The 20,768-nt window shown below is 39.0% G+C and overlaps 1 protein-coding gene across 1 annotated transcript in view; it reads right to left on the bottom strand.

The window, feature by feature from the left end:
* ATP12A (ATPase H+/K+ transporting non-gastric alpha2 subunit) overlaps positions 1-7,044 on the bottom strand; it is a 32,883-nt gene extending 25,839 nt beyond the window's left edge. Inside the window, exons 1-5 of the mRNA XM_072611649.1 lie at positions 6,789-7,044; positions 5,371-5,526; positions 2,018-2,077; positions 910-1,113; positions 251-364 (exon numbers count right to left, since the gene is read on the bottom strand). Of these exons, the coding sequence (XP_072467750.1) occupies positions 251-364; positions 910-1,113; positions 2,018-2,077; positions 5,371-5,526; positions 6,789-6,797 (543 nt within the window). The 5' untranslated portion in view covers positions 6,798-7,044. The remainder of the gene's footprint in view (positions 1-250; positions 365-909; positions 1,114-2,017; positions 2,078-5,370; positions 5,527-6,788) is intronic.
* Between the last annotated feature and the right edge of the window lie 13,724 nt (positions 7,045-20,768).

The raw sequence follows: 20,768 nt of genomic DNA, 5'->3' as shown, positions 1-20,768 counted from the left end.
GGACATTGGGTTACGCCATTTTGCTATCCTTATAGTAGCAATGTGAATGGATAAAAGAAATGAGGTGAGGAATGAAAAGGGGCAGAAAATGTCAGGCTCATCACCTCAGGTAGATACGGTCACTCTCTATAAATAACTCATTAAAGTTTACTGTCTGAACCTCTTAGGTGACACTTCATGAATGAATAACAAAAGTCAGGCAGAACCATATGAGAAGACTTAGAAGTAGTGAGAAGAAATGTTTGCTTACCCGAGGAATCATTTTACTGAAACTGGCAATGATGTTGGTGCTTTTTGCTTCTTGATAATAAGCAAAAATCCCAGTGAGGATGACCACCAAGGCAAGCACAACACCTAAAAAGACCTGCATGAAAGGGAAAGGAGACCTAAGTCAGAGAAGCAGACACTCAAAATGAAACAGGTGTCATTGAGGGTGAGAATCTCTACCTACTGGCAAGTCAGATGCCCACATATTTGTTATATAGGTCAGAGGGGAATCATTTCATACATTTTGGTTGCCAGGCACAATGAATTTCCTAAAGGCTTTCCTACTGCTTTACTTATTAAACTAAAAAGAGAGAAAATAAGTTAGAGTCTAGGTATGCTGATTATTGATACAGAACTTTTGTACTTAGGAATTCAGAATGCTTTCCTATTTTATCTCTGTGGTATAGGAACGGTAGCTATCAGTAGCTCTCTATGCCCTCTCTTATAGATGGAGCCTGGAGAGCTCCAGCATTCTTGACCTCACTCAAGAATGATTCCATGGCAGAAATAGGATTGAATTCTTTCCCCCACCCCCTCATGCACAGTCCAGGACTGGTTATGAGAACCCTTAGCCTCTGCTATCTCTCCTATGACAGAGATGCCAATGACAAAACCATTGTAAGAAGTCTGGTGGATACTTACATTGTTCATGGAAGCAGACTTGTCCTGTGAAAGCTGGATTCCATAAGCAATCCAACAGAGGACAGCTCCGGCCCACAGGAGGATGGAGAATCCACCCACCATTTGTTTGAGGAATTTGATTATTTCAGAAGTTTGTTTGGGTGGAGAAAGAGCATTGGGGCCATCCTGAGCCAAGATTTCTGCTGCTTTTGTGCTAGTGAGACCCTTCAAAGACAGAGCCAAGAAAAAGTAGTTGTTAAAGAGTGACCAGACATTCCTAGCCATGCAGATGTGGAACTCCAGGGGCGGGGGGCAGGGAAAGGGTGGTTGGAAGGAGTCCTTGTCTATGGAGTGAACATGCTGGCTTTATAAAGCTCCTGGCTATCCTTTAACTTTTACCTTTGGGTTGTTAGTGTTGTTTTTAGAACAAGGAAAAGATTAAATTCTGTAAAGAACTATACAGTATGCTTATATAAAAAGGAAGAAATATCTTTTCTTCGACACAAAATGAGGATTTGTATAGGTGAAATAAAAAACAAGGTGATGGTAGCTCTGGAGACAGAGAACCTGGATTCAAATCTTGTCTCTGACCCTACCTATGTGACCCTGGACAAATTACAATCTCCATGGTCCTCAGTTTTTTGTTCTATAAAATTAGAAGATTGGATAGAAAGTTTCTGAGATTCTTTGTAACTCTGGATCTTTGAGTTCTTACCCAGAAAAAATCTTATTCTGAAACTTCTATAGTAGACATATCTAGCCCTTTTCTCTATATCTCTCCAAGATAGTATGTCATCTATCAATTAGGAAATCTTCTCCATTCTTCAATGGCTCACTCACATTTCACCTCTTCCATGAAACATTGCTCTATTATCCTAGTATTACGTGACCTCTAAGAAATGTTTCTGTCATGGCCAATCTAAACAATTTTAGTCGTGCCATTTTTACATTTAATATATACTGCCTTGTGTTATATTTGTTTGTGTACCTGATATCCATTTTCTCTCCCTTGCTACAAAGAATTACTGACAGTAAAAATTGTTTCCCACCTTTCCCCAACCCCTGACAGAATGCATCACACAGAGGAGCAAGTCCCTGATGTTGGTTATTCATTCTCTCAGTGACTTACTCGGATGATGTTTGTTCCATACTTGTCCTCTAATTCCTTAGAGTTCAGTTTGTGGTCAACCTAACATTCAAGAGAAAAAAGACAGGGAGAGAACCAAGTAAAGGAGATGTCATTTAAATTAAGTGGCCATATTTCTGAAAAGCTATCAGAAGATGGGAACAGACCTGGTTAGAGAATCCCAGAGTTGGAAGGGGTATTTGAAGATATTGGAATTAATCTTCTACCTTAATACATGCATCTTGTCTACAGCATCCCTAGCAAGTGATTGTCCAGCTTCTGCTTAAATTTTTCTAGAGATAGGCAGCTCATGACTTCATAACACACTTCATCCCATTGATGAGCAACATTGATTGAAAACAAATATACATCTCTTCAGCTTCCACCTTTTGCAACTACCCTATCTCTCACTAAATCTCATCTCTAGCCTAAATATCTCCTTACATCCCCAGGATAGACATCTTAGGATTCACAGGTATCTGTGAAAAACACTACAAAGAGTTTTTCATGACATTGTGAATTGCCCTGAGATAAAGCTACTAGCTGTTGAGCAAAGAAGAACTGATGCCTCATCTTGTCACACAGTTTGTCCCTTGGTTTCATCAGTCTATTTCTCTTAGGGTTTTTGCTTTCTTACTTGTCCCAGGATGGTGTGTACTGTCTGGCATGTGAGATTCATCAGCAATGGTACTTATAATCACTTATTTTACCCCCTCATTTCTAGGCTAAGGGAACATAACCTTCCTCTTAAAACAAACTCCAAGATTCCCTATGGTTTCAAATCTCCATGAAAATTCAAGCTAAATGTGATGTTAAAGTGATACTTCAGGTTGGTTAGCCTTAGAACTTAGAACTCAGCAATAGCCCTTGCCTTCAATTTTCAGGGTTTTACTTTGCTCTGGATAAGAAAACACCCCATTCCAATGAAAAGAATTAAATTTGAATTCTAACCCTCTTCTCCTAACTTCAGTTCTGCTTTTAGAACACTTTCTCCTAACTGTTGTTCCTTTCCACTGTTTTAAAAAGTGACTTTGATAACGAGCTAGTCTATTCTGGTGCAAGGTTCTGGACTCTTGCTCCTAGACATTGTGTAATAATAGTACAATGCAAACCATTTCAACCAGGCAGTAAAAAGACCTTCCCTCTCTCCACCCTCAAATCCAGGCATGCTCTCTTTAGTCAGGGCTTCCAGGGCAGAAATGAAAAGGTAAAAGGTCCCAGCATGGACCACAGGACAAACAGATTGGTGAGAGGGAAAGGAATTCCTCAGAACACCACCTTTCCCATGGTCTCATTGGTATCAGGAAAGAAAAGAGAACACTTTGGTCAATGATGTTAGGAATCCTTGGATCACAAGCCTTTAGGACTGAAAGGTACTGTAGAGATCATTTAGTCCAACTCCTTCATTTTCCAGGTGAGGAAACTGAAGCTCAGACAGCTAAAATGACTGTTTAATGTCACACACCCTTCTGGCCTATGACATAACTACAACAGAACTCAGATCTCCAGACTGCCAGTGTCTTACTCTTTCCACTATACTACTTCAGAGACATTTATCTTCTCAGAAAGGTGTAAAATGCCTAGAAAAAGAAGGTTACTATCACATAATAATCAAGATAAAATTTCAAATTATATCTCCATTAAAAGTAATCATTTCTTGGAGAAAAAAGGCATTTCTTCACCCTTAATTTTAGATGCTTCTCATGTATCATATAAATTTGTGATTTTAATGTTGAAATAATACAGTAAATACAGTAAATCCTTCCACAAAATAACTGACAGATGGTCTTGAACCTTCTTTACTTGATCACTTTTAGTAACAAGGAACTTCCTACTTTGCATGGCAGAACTGTTGAAATGGTTGAGTGTTTCCATTGTTAGACTGTTCTTCCTGATGCTGAGTATATTTTATTGTTCAATCATGTCCTACTCTTTATGGACCATATCTTTCCATGGGGTTTTCTTGGCAAAGATATTGGAGTGGTTTGCCATCTCCTTCTCCAGTGGATCCTTTGTCAGGCAATCAGAGGTTAAGCGACTTGACCAGAATCACATAGCTAGGAAATGTCTGAGGCTGAATTTGAACTCAGTGCTTTCACATTCCAGGCCCAGTTCTCTATCTCCAAAACTGTAGGGAGTAGGATCTACATATGAAATTCTACTGACCAATATTGGGGAAATATCCTTAAGCAAGAGAATTAAACTAATGTAATAAGGCATATATTTTACATTCTGCAGATGGTCAATGTGCATTGTCTACTTCCATTATTATTTCCCTAGTGTCTGCTTATTTTCATGAATGGCTATAAAATTACCCACAAAAATCCATATCCACTGAGCCACCAGCTACCTCATGGTGTAAGAAGTGGGATATACATATATGTATATATGTACACACATAAATATACACACACCCATACACACACTACACACACACACATATATACCATAGACACACATAATGAGCATATAAAGATATACAATCTAGAGGCAAGATGACAGGAGGGATATAGATAGTTGCCTTTGGAGTCAGGAAGACCTAGGAACAAGTCTGGCTTCTCGTATATAATGTTTGTGTAATCGGATCTTGAACAAATTACCTAACCTCTCAATGTCTCAGGTGGTTAACAGTATATGTTAGCAATAGATATTATCTGCAAAGAGTGTATGTATTTCTACAGTGGGAATTCCCTACTCTGATTTCAGTTCATCTTTCCCCAGCAGGAAAAGACATAATCCTTCCTCCAGCCCTTGGGAATTGTTTCTGTTTTAAAGTGTGATAAATAGAGATTCAAGGTTTCTCTGTTAGTCTCTTATCCCATTATTGCCACTATAAAAACTTAAAATGATTTTGTTCCATCTCACTTTAAGCAATCAAGTAGAAGAGATCTGAAACTATGTGCAATGATCTTTCTGATTAGGATTACTAACACTGAGCTCTACACCTCAGTGCTTTTATGCAGAATACAGGAACCATCTAGTATAGCTTTGCCTCCAGGCAAAGATTGTATCAGTCTAATTTTAACATGGAACAAATTTCTTCAGTGCATTTTCATTTTAAGCCTCAGACAATGGATTTTTCTTCTGCAAGAGGTATCTTAAAGAGGCAGATCTCAAGGGGACCCTGGGTCCTATGGACAGGATGGTATAATTAATGAAAATAACATTGGGATGATAGAGATTTGAATCCTCACTCTACTAATTACTACTTGTGTAACAATCTTTGTGCCTCAGATTCCTCATCTGCAAAATGATATTGTTGGACTAGATTCAGGTCAATTCCAGCTCTAAAACGTGATCCTTTGGCAAAATAAATGTGCCATTAAAACAACAGGATGCTCCTTGAGATAACTGACCAGATCAAGTTCTTTCTTCAGTTCTTCTTTCTGGGGCTTCTTCTCACATCCCAAGTGGTTTTTCAGGCCCTTGCACTTTTCTTTGCCATCCTCCTCATTTGTTGTTTCAATGTCTTTTATTCCATTGACCTCAATAGAGTAAACTTCTGATTTTTTCTGAAATGGAAACAAAGATTATCAGCTGAAAATTGGTCTTTTGTGAAACTGTGTAGAGGTGGTCTCAAGTCAAGGAGGTAAGAAAAAAGAGAATGTATTATGATAGGTCTACACATGTCTGTTCTGGTTCCCCTGCCTCCCATCTCCACAAACTTGAAGAGAGGGAGAGATAAATGCAGTATGCATGGACAAGGTATCTTCCTTCCATTAACCCCAAGGACAACATCCCTTTTCTTCCCTTCCCTTATAGGAGGGCCTTGGGATTTCTTTGCTACTCCAAGAAAGGCAAGATGCCCATAGACAGGCCAGCTAAACACTTTTTAAAAATGAATGATTAGGTAGGAGCAGGGTGATCCAATCTTAGGGTAGAACAGAAAGGAAAATGTCCTACTCTTCCTTAACTCTAGAGCAGAACTTTTCAATGAAGCCAACATTTATCAAGTACCTACTATGTGCCAGGCACTGTATGAAAGCACTTTACAAATAATCTTCCTTGATCAAGAAGTCTCAGATCCCTCAGAAACTTTCCTTCCGCTAAAATAAACACCCCAGGCTTGAAGCCAAGACCTCACTTTGCTCTCCATTACCGAACTCAGGAGGTAAGTGGAAAGGGGATGTAGGTCTGAATGATGTGAGCTGGAGAAGCTAAAAGAGAAGGCAGTTCCCCCAGGACCATAATTCCCTCATTTTCTTTTAGCTTTTCCCATTCCCAAGGTCTCTGAGTAGATTTATTCTTTTTCTCTTTGCCCACCACAGTTACAAAGGTTTGATTCTATTCTAATTTTAGCTTCATTTGCTTTGTTTGTACAAAAATTTTTAAATTTTATTTAATAAAAAATTTTCCATTTGCTTTTTGGGCTCCATTCTATATCTCATTTGGCTCAATTCTTTATATTCAATTCAATATATAATTGAATTCATTGAATCTGAAGTTTTTAGAAATTTGTTGTAGAGAGTTGGATTGGGGAAGCTGATGTGAAGATATACCACTCCATCTCTGCGGAAACTAATAAAAACTGAGGACAAAGATTCTAATGAACAGATTTCAGTCCTTCTATCTATTCTGTAGAATTCCCCCAACCCATATTTCTTCGTGTCTTTCCCAAGTCCTAGGGGTCTCCCAGGGTGGTGGTCAGCTCTCTCCAGACAAAGGCAGACAGCTGTGTGGGTGCCAGTTTGCCACATCAGCCTAATGACCCTTCTTCCTGACAGTCCAAGAATGAGCGGTAAGGGTTTGAGGTGAGGCACAACTCAACACGCACCTTGCCCATTAGTGCTGATGGTCTGGCGTAGGTCCGAGGCTGAGTGAGGCGGTAGGGTCCTGGGCTGAGGGAGCAGTGGAGATTCAAGGAATTGAGCCGCAAAGCCAAAGAATTCAGGAGTCTGGCTATCAGGTCACTGGAGCTCACAGGTTCGGGTGGCACAGTTACTGGGTCCCAGCGGAAAATCCAATGCTAGCTGCAGGCTTCTCCCTCTGCTGACATCCTGACAGGTTCAGTGTACTGCTCCCCATAGAGTAGTGAGCCCATGCCCTCCTCCTTTTGAATCAACACCTGGGCCCCTCCCACTCTCACCTCTGAGTGCTGGTCTAACCGGGTCTCTGCCTTCGCTGGTGAGGCGGGAGAATAATACCACAAGTATGCGGACACCTTGGGCTACCGATGCAGAGTCCGGAGCCCAGATACGAGGCGCGCATTGGGGCTGGGGGGGTGAGGAAGAAAGGAAAGGAGCTCGCTTTTAATCTAATCTTTAATTTTCACCTCCCCACATAAATAATAGCAAGAAAAAACCCTCACCATTCTCCAGCTGTAATTGAAAATAATATCAGGAGGATCTGAGAAGATAATTGCTGTTGGGGATGGAGGGGCAGGGTCTCTGAGATGCTCAGGCTGTGTTTCATTCACTTGCTAACTCAGGGGCCAGCAAGACCTTGAAGAAATAGGAAGCTTTACTTGACATAATTCTCTAATTTATGTTTTAATAAATTATCTCTCTTCTCCCCAACTTGTTTCTCCCATGAGGGAAAACCCCGAAGTGCAAACCCATCTACGTGCAAAGAAAGGTACCTCCCCTTATAGTGGGATTAAAGTTTTTACTGGCATACACACTCATCCATTTTGTGTTGGTATCTTCACGTGAAATCTAAGATTTGCTTGCTAAAGGAATCTGCACACACACACACACACACACACACGGAGACACGCACACTTTCATGTGCACAAACATTCAGCCAAGAACCATCTGTTTGGAAGATGCTTTCTTTTGAAAATAAAGTTTATCAAATGAATAACTTCTATTTCCCCTAGGTCAGAAGATGGGCAATTTGCTATGAGTGTAAAGCTGATTTTCTAGGGATTGTTGGAAAGTTCAGGCTTTATAGCAAGTACTAACTGCAGAGGAAAATCCCCCCCTGACTTCTGCTTATAATCCACTACTCCACTCGCTATCACCATCTTCAGAAACCCCGGAAGAGAGAAGCTCATGTCACTGAACTCAGATCTAGATGTGGTCATCAAAGAAAGTAAAAATCTGAATTGTTGACATGCTTTTGGTCGCGGGGGGTGGGGGGTGGGGAGTGGAAGCTGGGAGGGAAGGGGTGTGGGAAGGGAAAGAGAGTACATAGATTTTAAAAATACCGTTTAAAAACCGACAGTAGGAGAATGTGTCTAGTCATTCTCCTTTTCATTAATTTTAGAAAAAATTTCTCCCTAACTGGGCATATAGTTTTCTACCATCATCTCCTATCCTCCTTTACGTACCACATATCCCTTTGGGTGACATTTACCCTGAACTTTTCCAGGAATCCGAGTTTAGTCACCAATGTGGTGAACATGTGCCATCTTCTGGATGCCTGATTGTCAGGTGTCTCAGACGGGTGTGTGTGTTGACATGTCCCAAGGAGAACAAATGGTGCCTTTCTCCCAGGCTCATTCTTCTGTTGTTACAAGTCCTCCTACCTTACCTTCTGGGTATTCCACAGTGTCCTGTAGCACAAGGGAGATGATAAGGTCTCTAAATTTCCCTGTGAACGGCAGGTGTTTCTGATGCCGTAACTCAAACAACATAGCCGGCACCTGGTGTGGTCTCCACCTTGTAAAAGTATGGATTGGGTTTCCTCTAGGGAAATTCCTTCCCCCAGGGAAGTCATCCACACAGTTTTGGGCAATGGCTTCTAAACTCCACCTCTATCTCTAATGAATCTTTAAAAAAAATTTTTTTTTAGGGAAGTGGAATCGTGATTGCAGTATGAAGGAAGGAAGGGATGGGGAAAGAGAATAAACATTTATTAAGTACTTACTAAGAGCCAGGCACTATGCTAAACACTTTACAAATATCACATTTATTTGTCATTGCCACCATTTTACAGCTGAAGAAACTGAGATAAAGGATCATATGTCCAGGGTCACATAGCTAGGAAATGTCTGAGGCCAAATTTGAACTCAGATTTTCCTGAAACCAGGGCTAGGTCTCTCTCTCTACTGTGCCACCTAGTGGAATAAAGACCTTCTCTTTGCCCTACTCTAACTGAGTTTATGTCTGTAAATGGAAGTCTGTTGGAAAAGGGTTCAAGATAGGGCTCATTTCAAGGATGGTCCTGGAGTCAGATTTCATACATATGGAACAGCTGAGTAGATTTGAACATGGGATTATAATTGACTACTGAAAAGACTTTAAGAGTCTTCTAGTCCATTTCTTTCATTTTATAGATAAAAAACTAAGACCTGGAGGGAGTAAGTCCCTTGTTACAGATGAACACTTCCAGAGCCAGGATTTGAACCCAGGTCCTTGGTGCTGCACTCTTTCCATTGTGCCACAATAATTATATGTGCAATAACTTTTCATTGCTCACCAGAATGTGTGGCTATTGGAAGATTTTCACTTAATCAGTCAAGTATCACGGTACACCTTTTTACCTAGGTTTATTCTCAGTGCTGTGTGGTTATAGAAGAACTATAGGAATAATCATTGCCTTTAAAGAGTTTGAAGTCTCATTGGAGAGACAAGACTGATGCACAAAACAACAGAGAGAAATACAAAATGTGTAATAAGAACCTCTAAATTCTCTAAGAGCTTAAAGGAAAAATAGATCAGAAGAGTACTAATACGATTTCTTTTTTTTCTCCCTTAAGATCGTAATTGATCTTTTTTCTTTTGCTTCTCTACTTCTCAGGTCCTCCATCTCAGAAAGGTAGGGCAGAGAAGAAAGGCTTTGGATTCCTGGAAACTAGGAATATTGGATTACTGGATTCCTAGAAACCACATTTTGTAGAACACTTATCTAGAAAAGAGGATAGTCAGTCCCATACTAAACTGAACATTATGCTTTACCCAAAAAGGATTCCAAAGCACAAACTGTACTAGAGAGAGGTGGTGGATGAGTTCCAGAGAAGAAAATAACTGGGCTAAGAAAGGAGAGAGAAACGTTTTACTTCCTGTTTCCACATCTGAGTCAATTTATGATTCATCTGTCCTTCATATTCGAACTGAGCATGTTGATGTCTCACTGACTCACCTTGGATAATTCCTCTCAATACCTGAGTTTCACTTACCTCCTCAGGTAATAGCTAAATCAGTTCTACCTTGCCAGTGAGTGAGGGCTTCCCTGAGCCTGAAAGAAAATTGTGAAAAGACTTTAGCTGAATATGATTTCATACACTGGTACTGAAAGACCTTTGTATATTAAGATACTCAAGGATGGCAAATATGTGGGCCATTTTGCTGAAAGCAGTTCACTATGAAGAGGCGGTATCTGTGAAAAGGATATCTCCTGCTAGTGGTCCTAACTGATGCTGTTAAAAAAGAAGAACAGCTAGCATTTTTATAACCTTAGGACAGTTCCTAAGGTTTATGAAGTACTTTAGAAATATTACCTTATTTGATGTCACCTCACAAGAAACCTCTGAAGGAGGTGCTATGTATAACTTCATTTTACAGATTAGGAAACTAATACTGAGAGTAATTAAGTGACTTGTCCAGAGTCACACAGCTAATAACTGTCTAATAGTGTGCAAACTCAGGTCTTATTGAGTCCACGTCCAGTGAGAGATAATAGGATCTCTGAAAGTATGGTCTTAATGAAGAAAAACACTATATGTATCCAGAGAAAGAACTGATAGATAGAGGTATATAGAGAGTAATTTTACACAGACACACACACACACACATGCACACACACACATATAACCACCTATTTGTGTCTAATGGAGGGGGAGGAAGGACGGGGAGGGAAGAGAAAAAAAGAAAAAAATGCAACATAGTTGTTATATATTTAGAAGAAATAAAAAGTTAGATATAATAGATTTGCAGTTTCATTAGCAATCTTTTTTTATTATAATACTATGTTATGGAAATGTTTGTTTTATTCTATAAAAAGATCAAAAAAGTAGGACACAGAAAATGCTTTTCACAATGGTTAGCTAGAGGTTTTCAAAGAGAAAACTAACTTTAGGATAGATAAAGAATTTACTGTGTTAATTCAGTGCCAGGGCATGAGGATACAAATAAAAAGTAAATAACAATCCTGCCCTCAAGGACTTCAAGGATTCTAGTGGAGGATTCTAATGCTAGAAAGGGCAGGAGGTATGGTGCTATGTTGGGGAGGCAGCAAGGAATTGAAATGAAAGTTCTCTCTAAGATTCACTCAATCAGTGTTTACTCAATGAAAATTCTGGTACCTATTATATACCAAGCTCCATTTGCAAACTGGATCCCATAAGCAATTTAACAGAGGACAGTTCCTAACCAAAAGAAGATGGAGAATCCATCTCCAGGGCAGTTCTCTTCTTTCCTCAATGGGTTCAATGTCTTTGACTCCTCCCCAACTCCTGCCCTCATACTAGGGAATTTCAACATAGATACTGATACTCTGTCAAACACTCTGACCTCATGATTCTTCAACTTATTCATTTCACATGTCTTATTTCTTTACTCCACCTCAGGTGCATACAAAAATGGTTATACCCTTGATCTTTCCTTCACCCACAAATGGTTATGAAATGTTTCATGTTCCCAAACTCTGAAATCCCCTTGTCTGATCATTGACAGATCATCTGATCTGGCATTTCATTTCCCCTGCCTTGTAACTCTAAACACTGTTCATTTACATTGCAGCTTCCAAACACTCAACCTCTCAATTATCTGTCAGGAGATCACCCTGGCACTACACTAGCTACACTCTCCTCCTTTTCTTGTTTTGACCCCTTGGCAAAACTATTCAACTCTATACTGGTCTCTTGATCCCCTTCCCTCCTTATCATATCATTGACTGTATCCTACCAAGTCCCAACTTTGGATCACCTCCAGCATTTTCTGTCTTTGTTCCTACACAATTGCTACTGAATGAAGCTGTAGAAAATTATGAAACTGTGCTGACTAGGTCCACTACAAATTTATGTTACATAGCCTCAACTGAGCCCTCATTGCTACCAGGCAATTTTTTATCCTTCTAAATTAGCTAATTATCTCACTTTCCATAGTGGCTCTTTTGAACTTTTTCATCCCTCCTCACATGTCCCATGGCTCTCCCTCCCTCCACCTTCTCCACAAGAATCTTATCTCATATTTTACTGAAAAAAATGAGGGCGTTTACCAAGAGCTCCCTCTTTGCCCCTTTTCTACCCAGATGCCTTCTGCCACCTTCTTCTTCACTCTTCTCAAACGAAGAGGTGGCCTTTCTTCTTGCCAAAGTACAAATGATCCCATTCCATCCTCTCTCATCCAGTAGATTGCCCCCTCTATCATCCCCACTCTCCTATTTATCTTCAATCTCTTTCTGTCTATTGACTCTTCCCTATTGCCTATAAACATGCCCATATTTCTCTTATCCTCAGAAAGCTCTCACTTGATCCGTCCATTCTTGCTAGCTATCATTCCATATTTCTGCTACCTTTTGTGGCTAAAGTCCTTGAGAAATAGGTGCCTCAGGATCCTTCCTCTCATTCCTCAACTTTATATAGTCTGACTTCCAACCTCATCATTCAATCAAATTCCTCTCTACAAAGTTCCTAATTATTCTTAATTGACAAATCCAATGGTCTGTTTTTTTCAATTCTCATCTTCCTTGACCTCTTTGCAGCCTTTGACACTTGCAATCACTCTTCTCTTTAGCCTTTTGAGACATGAGTTTCTCTTGTTTTTCCTCCTATCTATCTGACTGCTCCTTCTTAGCCTTTATTTTTAAAATTAAAAAATTATCCATATTTTATTTCCCCCCAGTTACATGTAAAAACTATTTTTTAACATTCATTTAAAAAACTTTTGAGCTCCAAATTCTCTCCCTTCTTTCCTCCCCACTGCTACCTCATTGAGAAGGCAAGCAATTGGATATAGGTTATAGATGTGTAGTCAAGAAAAACATTTCTATAACAGTCATGTTGTGAAAGAAAACATGGACAAAAAACCCCTCAAGAAAAGTAAAGCAAAAAAGTATGCTTCAATATGTTTTCAGGCACCATCAGTTCCTTCTCTGGAGGTGGATAGCATTGTTTATCATAAATCCTTCAGTAACTATCTTGGATCATTATATTTCTGAGAAGAGTTAAACCATTCACAGCTGATCATCTTCCAATACTGCTGTTACTTTGTGCACAGTAATTTCCCTTTGCATCAGCTCATACAATTCTCTCCAGGTTTTTCTGAGAGCATCCTGCTCTTCATTTCCCGCAGCAAAATAGTATTCCATCATAATCACATACCACAACTTGTTAAACCATTCCCTAATTGATGGGCATCACCTCAATTTCCAATTCTTTGCCATCAGAAAAGAACTGCTATAAATATTTTTGTACATACAGATCTTTTTCCTTTTATTTTTTGTAAATGTCTTTTGAGATACAGATTTAATACTGGTAATTCTAGGTCAAAGGGTATGCGTGGTTTGATAGCCCTTTGGCCATAGTTCCAAATTGCTCTCCAGACTGGTTGAATTAGTTCACAACCAATGATTTAATACCCCATTTTCCCTACATTTCCACCATTTAAAAAATCTTCTTTTATGTCCTGTTAGCAAATACAATGGGTATGAGTTAGTACCTCAGAATTATTTTAATTTGCATCTCTCCAATCAATAGTGAATTAGAGCATTTTTTTCCTTCATGGCCATAGATAACTGATTACTTCATCTGAAAACTGATCATATCTTTTGATTATCAGTAGGGGAATGGATCACATTTCTATAAATTTGAATCAGTTCTCTATATATTTGAGAAATGAGACCTTTATCAGAGAAATTTCCATCAAAATTTTTTTCACAGTCACTATTGCTAACTATATTTCCCTCCATCCTATTTCCCCTCTCTTCTTGTCTCCCCTCAAAAATGTTTTTCTTATGACCACCTTTCTTCCAATCTACCTTCCCTTCTATCACCCTTTTCCTCTTCTCTTATTCCCTTTCTCTCCTACATTCCTGTAGGGTAAGAGATTTCTATACCCAATTGAGTGTGTATGTTATTCCTTCTCTGAACTAAATTCTGATGAGAGTAAGGTTCACTCACTCTCCTTCACCTCCACTGTCTTCTCTTCTACTGTAAAAACTTTCTCTTTCCTATTTTATGTGAGGGAATTTATCCCATTCTACCTCCCCTTTTCCCTTTCTCTCAGTACATTCCTTTCTCACCCCTTAATTTTTTTTAGATATTATCCCTTCATATTCAACTCATACCTGTGCCCTCTGTCTATATATATTCTTTCTAACTGTCCTAATAATGAAAAAGCTCTTGTGAGTTACATATATCATCTTACCCTATAGGAATATAAACAGTTTAACCTTATTGAGTCCCTTATGATTTTCCTTTCCTGTTTACTTTTTCATACTTCTTTTCAGTATTGTATTTGAAAGTCAAATTTTCTCTTCATCTCTGGTCTTTTCATCAAGAGTGTTTGAAAGTCCTCTACCTCATTAAATATTCCTTTTCCCCCTGAAGGATTATACTCAGTTTTTTGGGGTAAGTGATTCTTGGTTGTAATCCTAGCTCCTTTGCCCTCTAAGTCCCCCAATCCTTTAACGTAGAATTTGCTAAATCTTGTGTTATCCTGACTGTGGCTTCATGATACTTGAATTGTTTATTTCTGGTGGTTTGCAATATTTTCTCCTTGACCTGGTATAGCACCCCAGCATACACAGAAAGGCCTGCTGCACAAGTTCTTCGATCTGCTTTTCTAAAAGGAAAGCAACTTTTGAGGGGATCAACAATCACTTTAATAAAATACATATACCAACAGAGAAAATACAAGCAGGAGCAATAGACAGGGCTTCCAATTGTCTGACCATAGGCAATACATACATCCTTACCAGAGAGAGAAGCACTAGCATCTGGATTTTTAAAGCCAGGGGACTTCTTAAAGTGACTGCCCAGAGTCTTATCTGGCATGCAATCCTTCATCCAAAAATTAAGCTCCCAAATCAAAACCTCACCTTAGAGTATATGTATGTATGTATGTATATGTATATGTGTGTACATATATATACACACACATCTATATGTACATGTATATATAGATGTGTGTGTATATCTATCTATCTATCTATCTATCTATCTATCTATCTATCTATCTATCTATCTATCTATCTATCTATCTATCCTCTTTGCAGAACTGGAGGGTAAGACCCCTTGTGACCCAGTGCTTCATTAGCAATCAGCAAAATGTGTGGTCCTTCATAGGAAACAAGCCTCCCCCAATAAAGCCTCCCTCAGTAGCCACACCTGAATCCTATCAATCGGTAGGGAAGATATTTAACTCCCATTACACCTGGGAACTCTGGAATTTGGCTATAATATTCCTGGAAGTTTTCATTTTGGGATCTCTTTCAGGATGGGATGGGTGGATTCTCTCAATTTCTATTTTACCCTCTGGTTCTAGAATATCAGAGCAGTTTTCCTTTATAACTTCTTGAAAGATAATGTCTAAGCTTTTTTTTTTTTTTATCATGACTTTTAGGTAGTCCAATATTTTTCAAATGATCTCACCTGGTTCTGTTTTCTAGGTCAGCTATTTTTCCAATGAGATATTTCACATTTTCTTCTATTTTTCATTCTTTGTGTCTTGCTTTATTGTTTCTTTATTTCTCATGAAGTCATTAGCTTCCATTTGCTCAATTCTAATTTTTAAGGAATTATTATCTGCAGTGAGCTTTTGTACCTCCTTTTTCATTTGGCCAATTCTGCTTTTTAAGGAGGTTTTTCTTCAGTGAATTTTTGTGCCTCTTTTTCTATTTCGCCACTTCAGCTTTTTAAGGCATTCTTTTCCTCATTGACTTTTTGTACCTCTTTTGCAATTTGGCCTAGTCTGTTTTTTAAGGTGTTATTTTTTATCCAGTATTTTTTTGTGTCTCCTTTACCAAGCTGTTGACTTGTTTTTCATGATTTTCTTGCATCACTCTCATTTCTCTTCCCAATTTTTTCTCTACTTCTCTTACTTGACATTCAAAAACCTTTTTGAGCTCTTCCATGCCCTGAGACCAATTCATATTTTTCTTGAAGGCTTTGGATGTAGGAGCTTTAATTTTGTTATCTTCTTCTGGGAATGTGTTTTGATCTTCCTTGTCATCACAGTAACTTTCTATGGTCAGAATTTTTTTCTGTTGTTTGATTATTTTCCCAGACTATTACTTGACTTTTAACTCTTTGTTAAAGTAGGGCTCTGCTTCTGGGGTAGAGGGCACACTGTCCCAAGCTTCAGGAGTTTTTTGCAGCTGTTTTCAGAGATACTTCTAGGGACCTGTAAATTTTCAGTTCTTTCAAGGTGATATGATCTAGGAAGAGGTGTTTTCTCCTCTCCTGACCTGTCCTCTGGTCTGAGATTGACCACAAGCAGTCTTTTCTGCCCTGGAAGGTTATCCTCCTCCATTGTGGTCACAACCTCTGCTATGCTAATGCTCCTCCTCACTCTGGGACTGATACCCAGGACTGTGACCATGATCCAAGTATGGGCAAAACAACAGAGTCCTGCCTCAGTGTCAGCAAAGAGGGCCTTGCAATCTCTTTCTGATCAGTTGTCCAGCCCCCTTACCATTTGTGGGCTTAGGGAAGTAGTTGTTGCTGATTCAGTCATTCCTAAGGCCTGCTCCTTGTTTTCTGGGGCCAGGTCTGAGCTGCTGTGATCTGTGCTAGACTGTGCTCCTCTCTCACCCTGGTGCACCAGACCTTTCCTACTGACCTTTTAAGTTGTCTTGGGCTGGAAAATTGTTCCATTTCATCTTTTTGTGGGTTCAGCTACTCTAGAATTTGTTTGAAGATATTATTTAAAGCTATTTTGAGGGGTTTGGGGAAGAGCCCAAGTGAGTCCTTGCCTTTACTCTACCATCTTGGCTCCACCTCTTCAGTCTTCCTTTCTTTATCTAGGTCTCAACTAATCTTGGATGTCCTACAGGGCTTTGCCCTGGGTCCTCTTTTCCCCCTTTGTACTATTTTTCTTGGCTCTCATAGATTCAATTATCCTTTCTATGGTTGATTCTCAAATCTACTTACCTAGCCCTAACCTCTCTGATGCCCTCCAGCTTCACATCTCCAAATGAGGCACCTAGCACAGTGCCTGGCACATAGCAGGTGCTTAAAATGTTTATTGACTGACCTTCACATTGAACCCATCTCAGTCTCAGTTTTCTCATTTGCAAAATGGGGATAACAATAACACTTCCCTTTCAGAGTTATAATGACCATCAAATAAAATAAGCAAAATGCTTGGCAAACCTTAACCAGCTATGTAAAATTTAGCTATTATCAGGCAGCTAGGTGGCCGATTGGATCGAACTCCGGACTTAAGAGTTAGGAAGCCCTGAGACGCTATGTGGTCCTGGGCAAGTCACTTAATCTCTGTCTAACTCAGTTTCTTTATCTATAAAATGATAATAATAATAGCACCTGCCTCCCAGGATTATGAGGACCAAAATGAGGTGGCTTCCATAAAGTTATCTTGTAAACCTTAAACACTATATAAATGCTAGCTTTACCCACCTTCCTGGTTCTTTTAACATTTCGTGCCTACCTAGGATAGCACTTGGCCTGTCTATATGCAAACTGCTCATTTCTCTTCCACTGGCCCACTTTTTTGGTCACCTATGTATGAAGAGTAAGAAACTTTGAGGCCAGAGAGACTAGGATTTTAATCCCATCTCTGACCCTTATAGTTGGGTGGCCATGGATAAGTCAGTTCTCCTCTGAGCCTCAGCCTCTTTATCTCTTCAGTGGAGACAGTAATACCTGTAGTATCTACTTCATACGCTGTTGTAAGGATCAATTGAGATTATGTATGCTAGGTGCTCTACAGACCTGAAAGTACTTTATAAATGCCAGCTCTCATGGCACTTCTTCATTGCAGTGTATTTGCATCCACTTGATGTCTTTTCCACTGCTCTTTGGATCTCCTGAAATGTTCATTCTTATGATCATGGATTGGAGACATATATCATTATGGGGAGAATATTGGGAATAAAAATATTGGGTTTTGCTTAAACTTGGGATAATTTACAATACAACAAAATGTCTCAAATATGGTCAAGATTTATCTCCTTCTCTGACCAGTTCAGTTCTGGGTACAGCTCAACATATAGCTATAGTGAGTGTCTGTGTGTGTATATACACACATGTATATATGTAAATATATATGTATCTATGTAAATCTGTATACACACATATGTGTATACATATGTATATGTATACATATACATCTATATATATATATACATATGTATACACACACATAGAGGAGAGAGAGAGAAAGAGGGAGAGAAAGAGAAAGAGAGAGAGAGAGAACTAACTGCTTTTGCATCTGTTTTGTTGTTATCTGGACAATAAGTGCTTTTCAAACACTGTCTTTTTCCATTATAGGTCACCAGGGAGATCTGCTGAATAACCATGGATCTCACTGAATAGTCCTTGTTTTGGCCTAGACTCTTATGCTATCCATACAATGTCATCTGTGAATAGGAAAATCAATAGAACCTTGTTATCCATAGGAGAAATCTCTCTTTTCAATGGACTCTGTACAAGATACCATCTATGACACTAAGTAATACTTAAGATAACTACTTTGCCTGCTTTTGTGCTTGATCTTTAGCAAGTAGATTGCTGAATAGGCTTGTCTCCATCATATCATCTATCCTGGGCTCTTATATGTTGTTAAATATGAATGAGAATCACCTCATTTGAGGAGAGCCTGAATTTAAGACTCTATTTTGTTTGGCTAAATCAAATGCCTTAAAAAAATTAATACAAAATAGAGACAACCATAAACTTTTATAACCCTGTTTCTACCCCACAGTGGTATAGCTTTCCCCAGGGATAGCCCTGTGACTTTTGTTTGTGTAAGGGAGATGACTCCTGATTGGTTGAGAGAACACTGAACCTTGGTGCTGTTGAGTGAGAAGGAATTTGCTTCACTTTGTTGGAGAGAGTTTAAAAGAGATTAAGAGAAGCAAAGCATGAACTTCTAAATGGTCAATGGGGGTCTATGTGGTCACAGACAGTAGGGAAACAGACCCCCATCAGTCCCTAGGCTTCCAGGTCTTGCAACCTCTAGGAATGGTTTTCCCTTGGTGAGATTATTTCTTTCCTCCCTGGCTGAATTGATGTATTTTATCTTATTTCCAGCCATAGTCTTCCTTTGCTGTAGTGTGCTTTTGGCCTATTCCAATATGATTAACTTCTCTGATTTCTGTGTAGTGTTTTGCCTGAATAAATAGGTTTACTCAAGATCTATGATGGCTTTTTGTGTAATTAGCATTTGATGGGAAAGTACTAAACTAGAGAGTATAAATTAAGGACTCTTTTATTAGCATCTTTCATTCTTAATCAAGACACATACCCTGAGATTAGCAATATTTGACCTGTGGCAGATAGATACAATTCTAACCCCTCTTGGAGATTAGAGGACAGTATGCCTGGATCTTTCCTGCCCATTCCCCTACTGAGGGAACTGATAGTCCCATCATAGCCGTGTTAAGACTATATATAAAGGGACATAGAGGTAGGTCAAATCCCCAGATCATATCTGTCTATGCCACCTGGGAGCAGTGCCAATACACTGAGCCATGAATGAGGCAAACACATATATACATATTACATATAGGGACAGGCCCACTTCTGTATAATTCATTTGTTTGACTCTGAAGATGTGGTTCACTGTAGAAAATTATCTGTGAATGCTTTTCTATTTCCTTCTCATGTTTTCATCAAGGATACCTTTGATACATGCACAGACACTCTCATAAAGATTTTTAAGGGGATGAAACAACAGGCATGTGTGTTCACAACTGTTGATGAGTTTTTTTGGCTGCCTTGTATTGCTAAAAAAAATATCATCTGTGATCTTTCTATTCTGTTGGAATATTACCCTTTGCCATATTCCTAGACTATCACCCTTTTGAGGGCAGAGATCATAGGATTATAGAATTATACCAGGAAAGTACATCTGGGGGTCATCAAGTCCAATGCCTCTCCTTCCTTCCCCTCCTCCTTTCTTCTTCTTTTCTTCTCTACTCTTCTCTTTATTCCCTTTCCCTCCTCTATTCTTGTAAACTCTCCTCTTCTTTTTTCAATTAAGTCAGCAAGCATTTACTAAGTTCCAATTATGTGTCAGGCACTGTGCTAAGTTGGAACAAACAAACATATTTCCTTCCCAACACCCCTCCCTCAATTTAAAAAGAAAAAAAAATCCCCTTATTTTGCAGATAAAAAAAGTGAAGCCCACGGAGGGGAAATCACTTATCCAAGTTCACACAGGTAATGAATGGTATAGCTGGTATTTTAATCCATCTTCTGCCTCCAGGTCCTGTGTTCTTAATATACCACACTTCCTTGTATCCCTAGTGTTTACAGTATTAATTAACTTTATTGAATTACATTAAATATGGAAGAGGAACCAGATCCTAGATTTAGAACTGGAAGGAATTGTAGAGGTTGTCCAGTCTAATGCCTTCCTTTTACAGATAAAGAACTGGGGTCCTGAAGGGCTATGACTTGCCTGAGGTCCCATAGGTAATCAGTTGCAAAGCTGGGATTTACATCCAGTTCCCTTGATTCCAAATTCAGTAATTTTTTCAATTTACTATGCCATTTCTAAAAGGAATAATTATAATTATTCCATTTAGCTCAAGAGAGTATAAATTGAATAAATAGTCATAAATTACAAGGAGGTTGGTTTCAGCTTAGGGGAAGGAAGAACATTCTTTAATAATTAACGCTATCTGGCTGAGTAAGCAGCAATATGTTCACAGACTTTTGGCCCTCTTGCATCAACTTTTTGCC

This window comes from Notamacropus eugenii, chromosome 5 (assembly GCF_028372415.1).
Source record: "Notamacropus eugenii isolate mMacEug1 chromosome 5, mMacEug1.pri_v2, whole genome shotgun sequence".
Classification (NCBI taxonomy): Eukaryota; Metazoa; Chordata; class Mammalia; order Diprotodontia; family Macropodidae; genus Notamacropus; species Notamacropus eugenii.
Note: the sequence above shows the minus strand (reverse complement) of the source record. Positions and strands in the feature narration are given on the sequence as shown.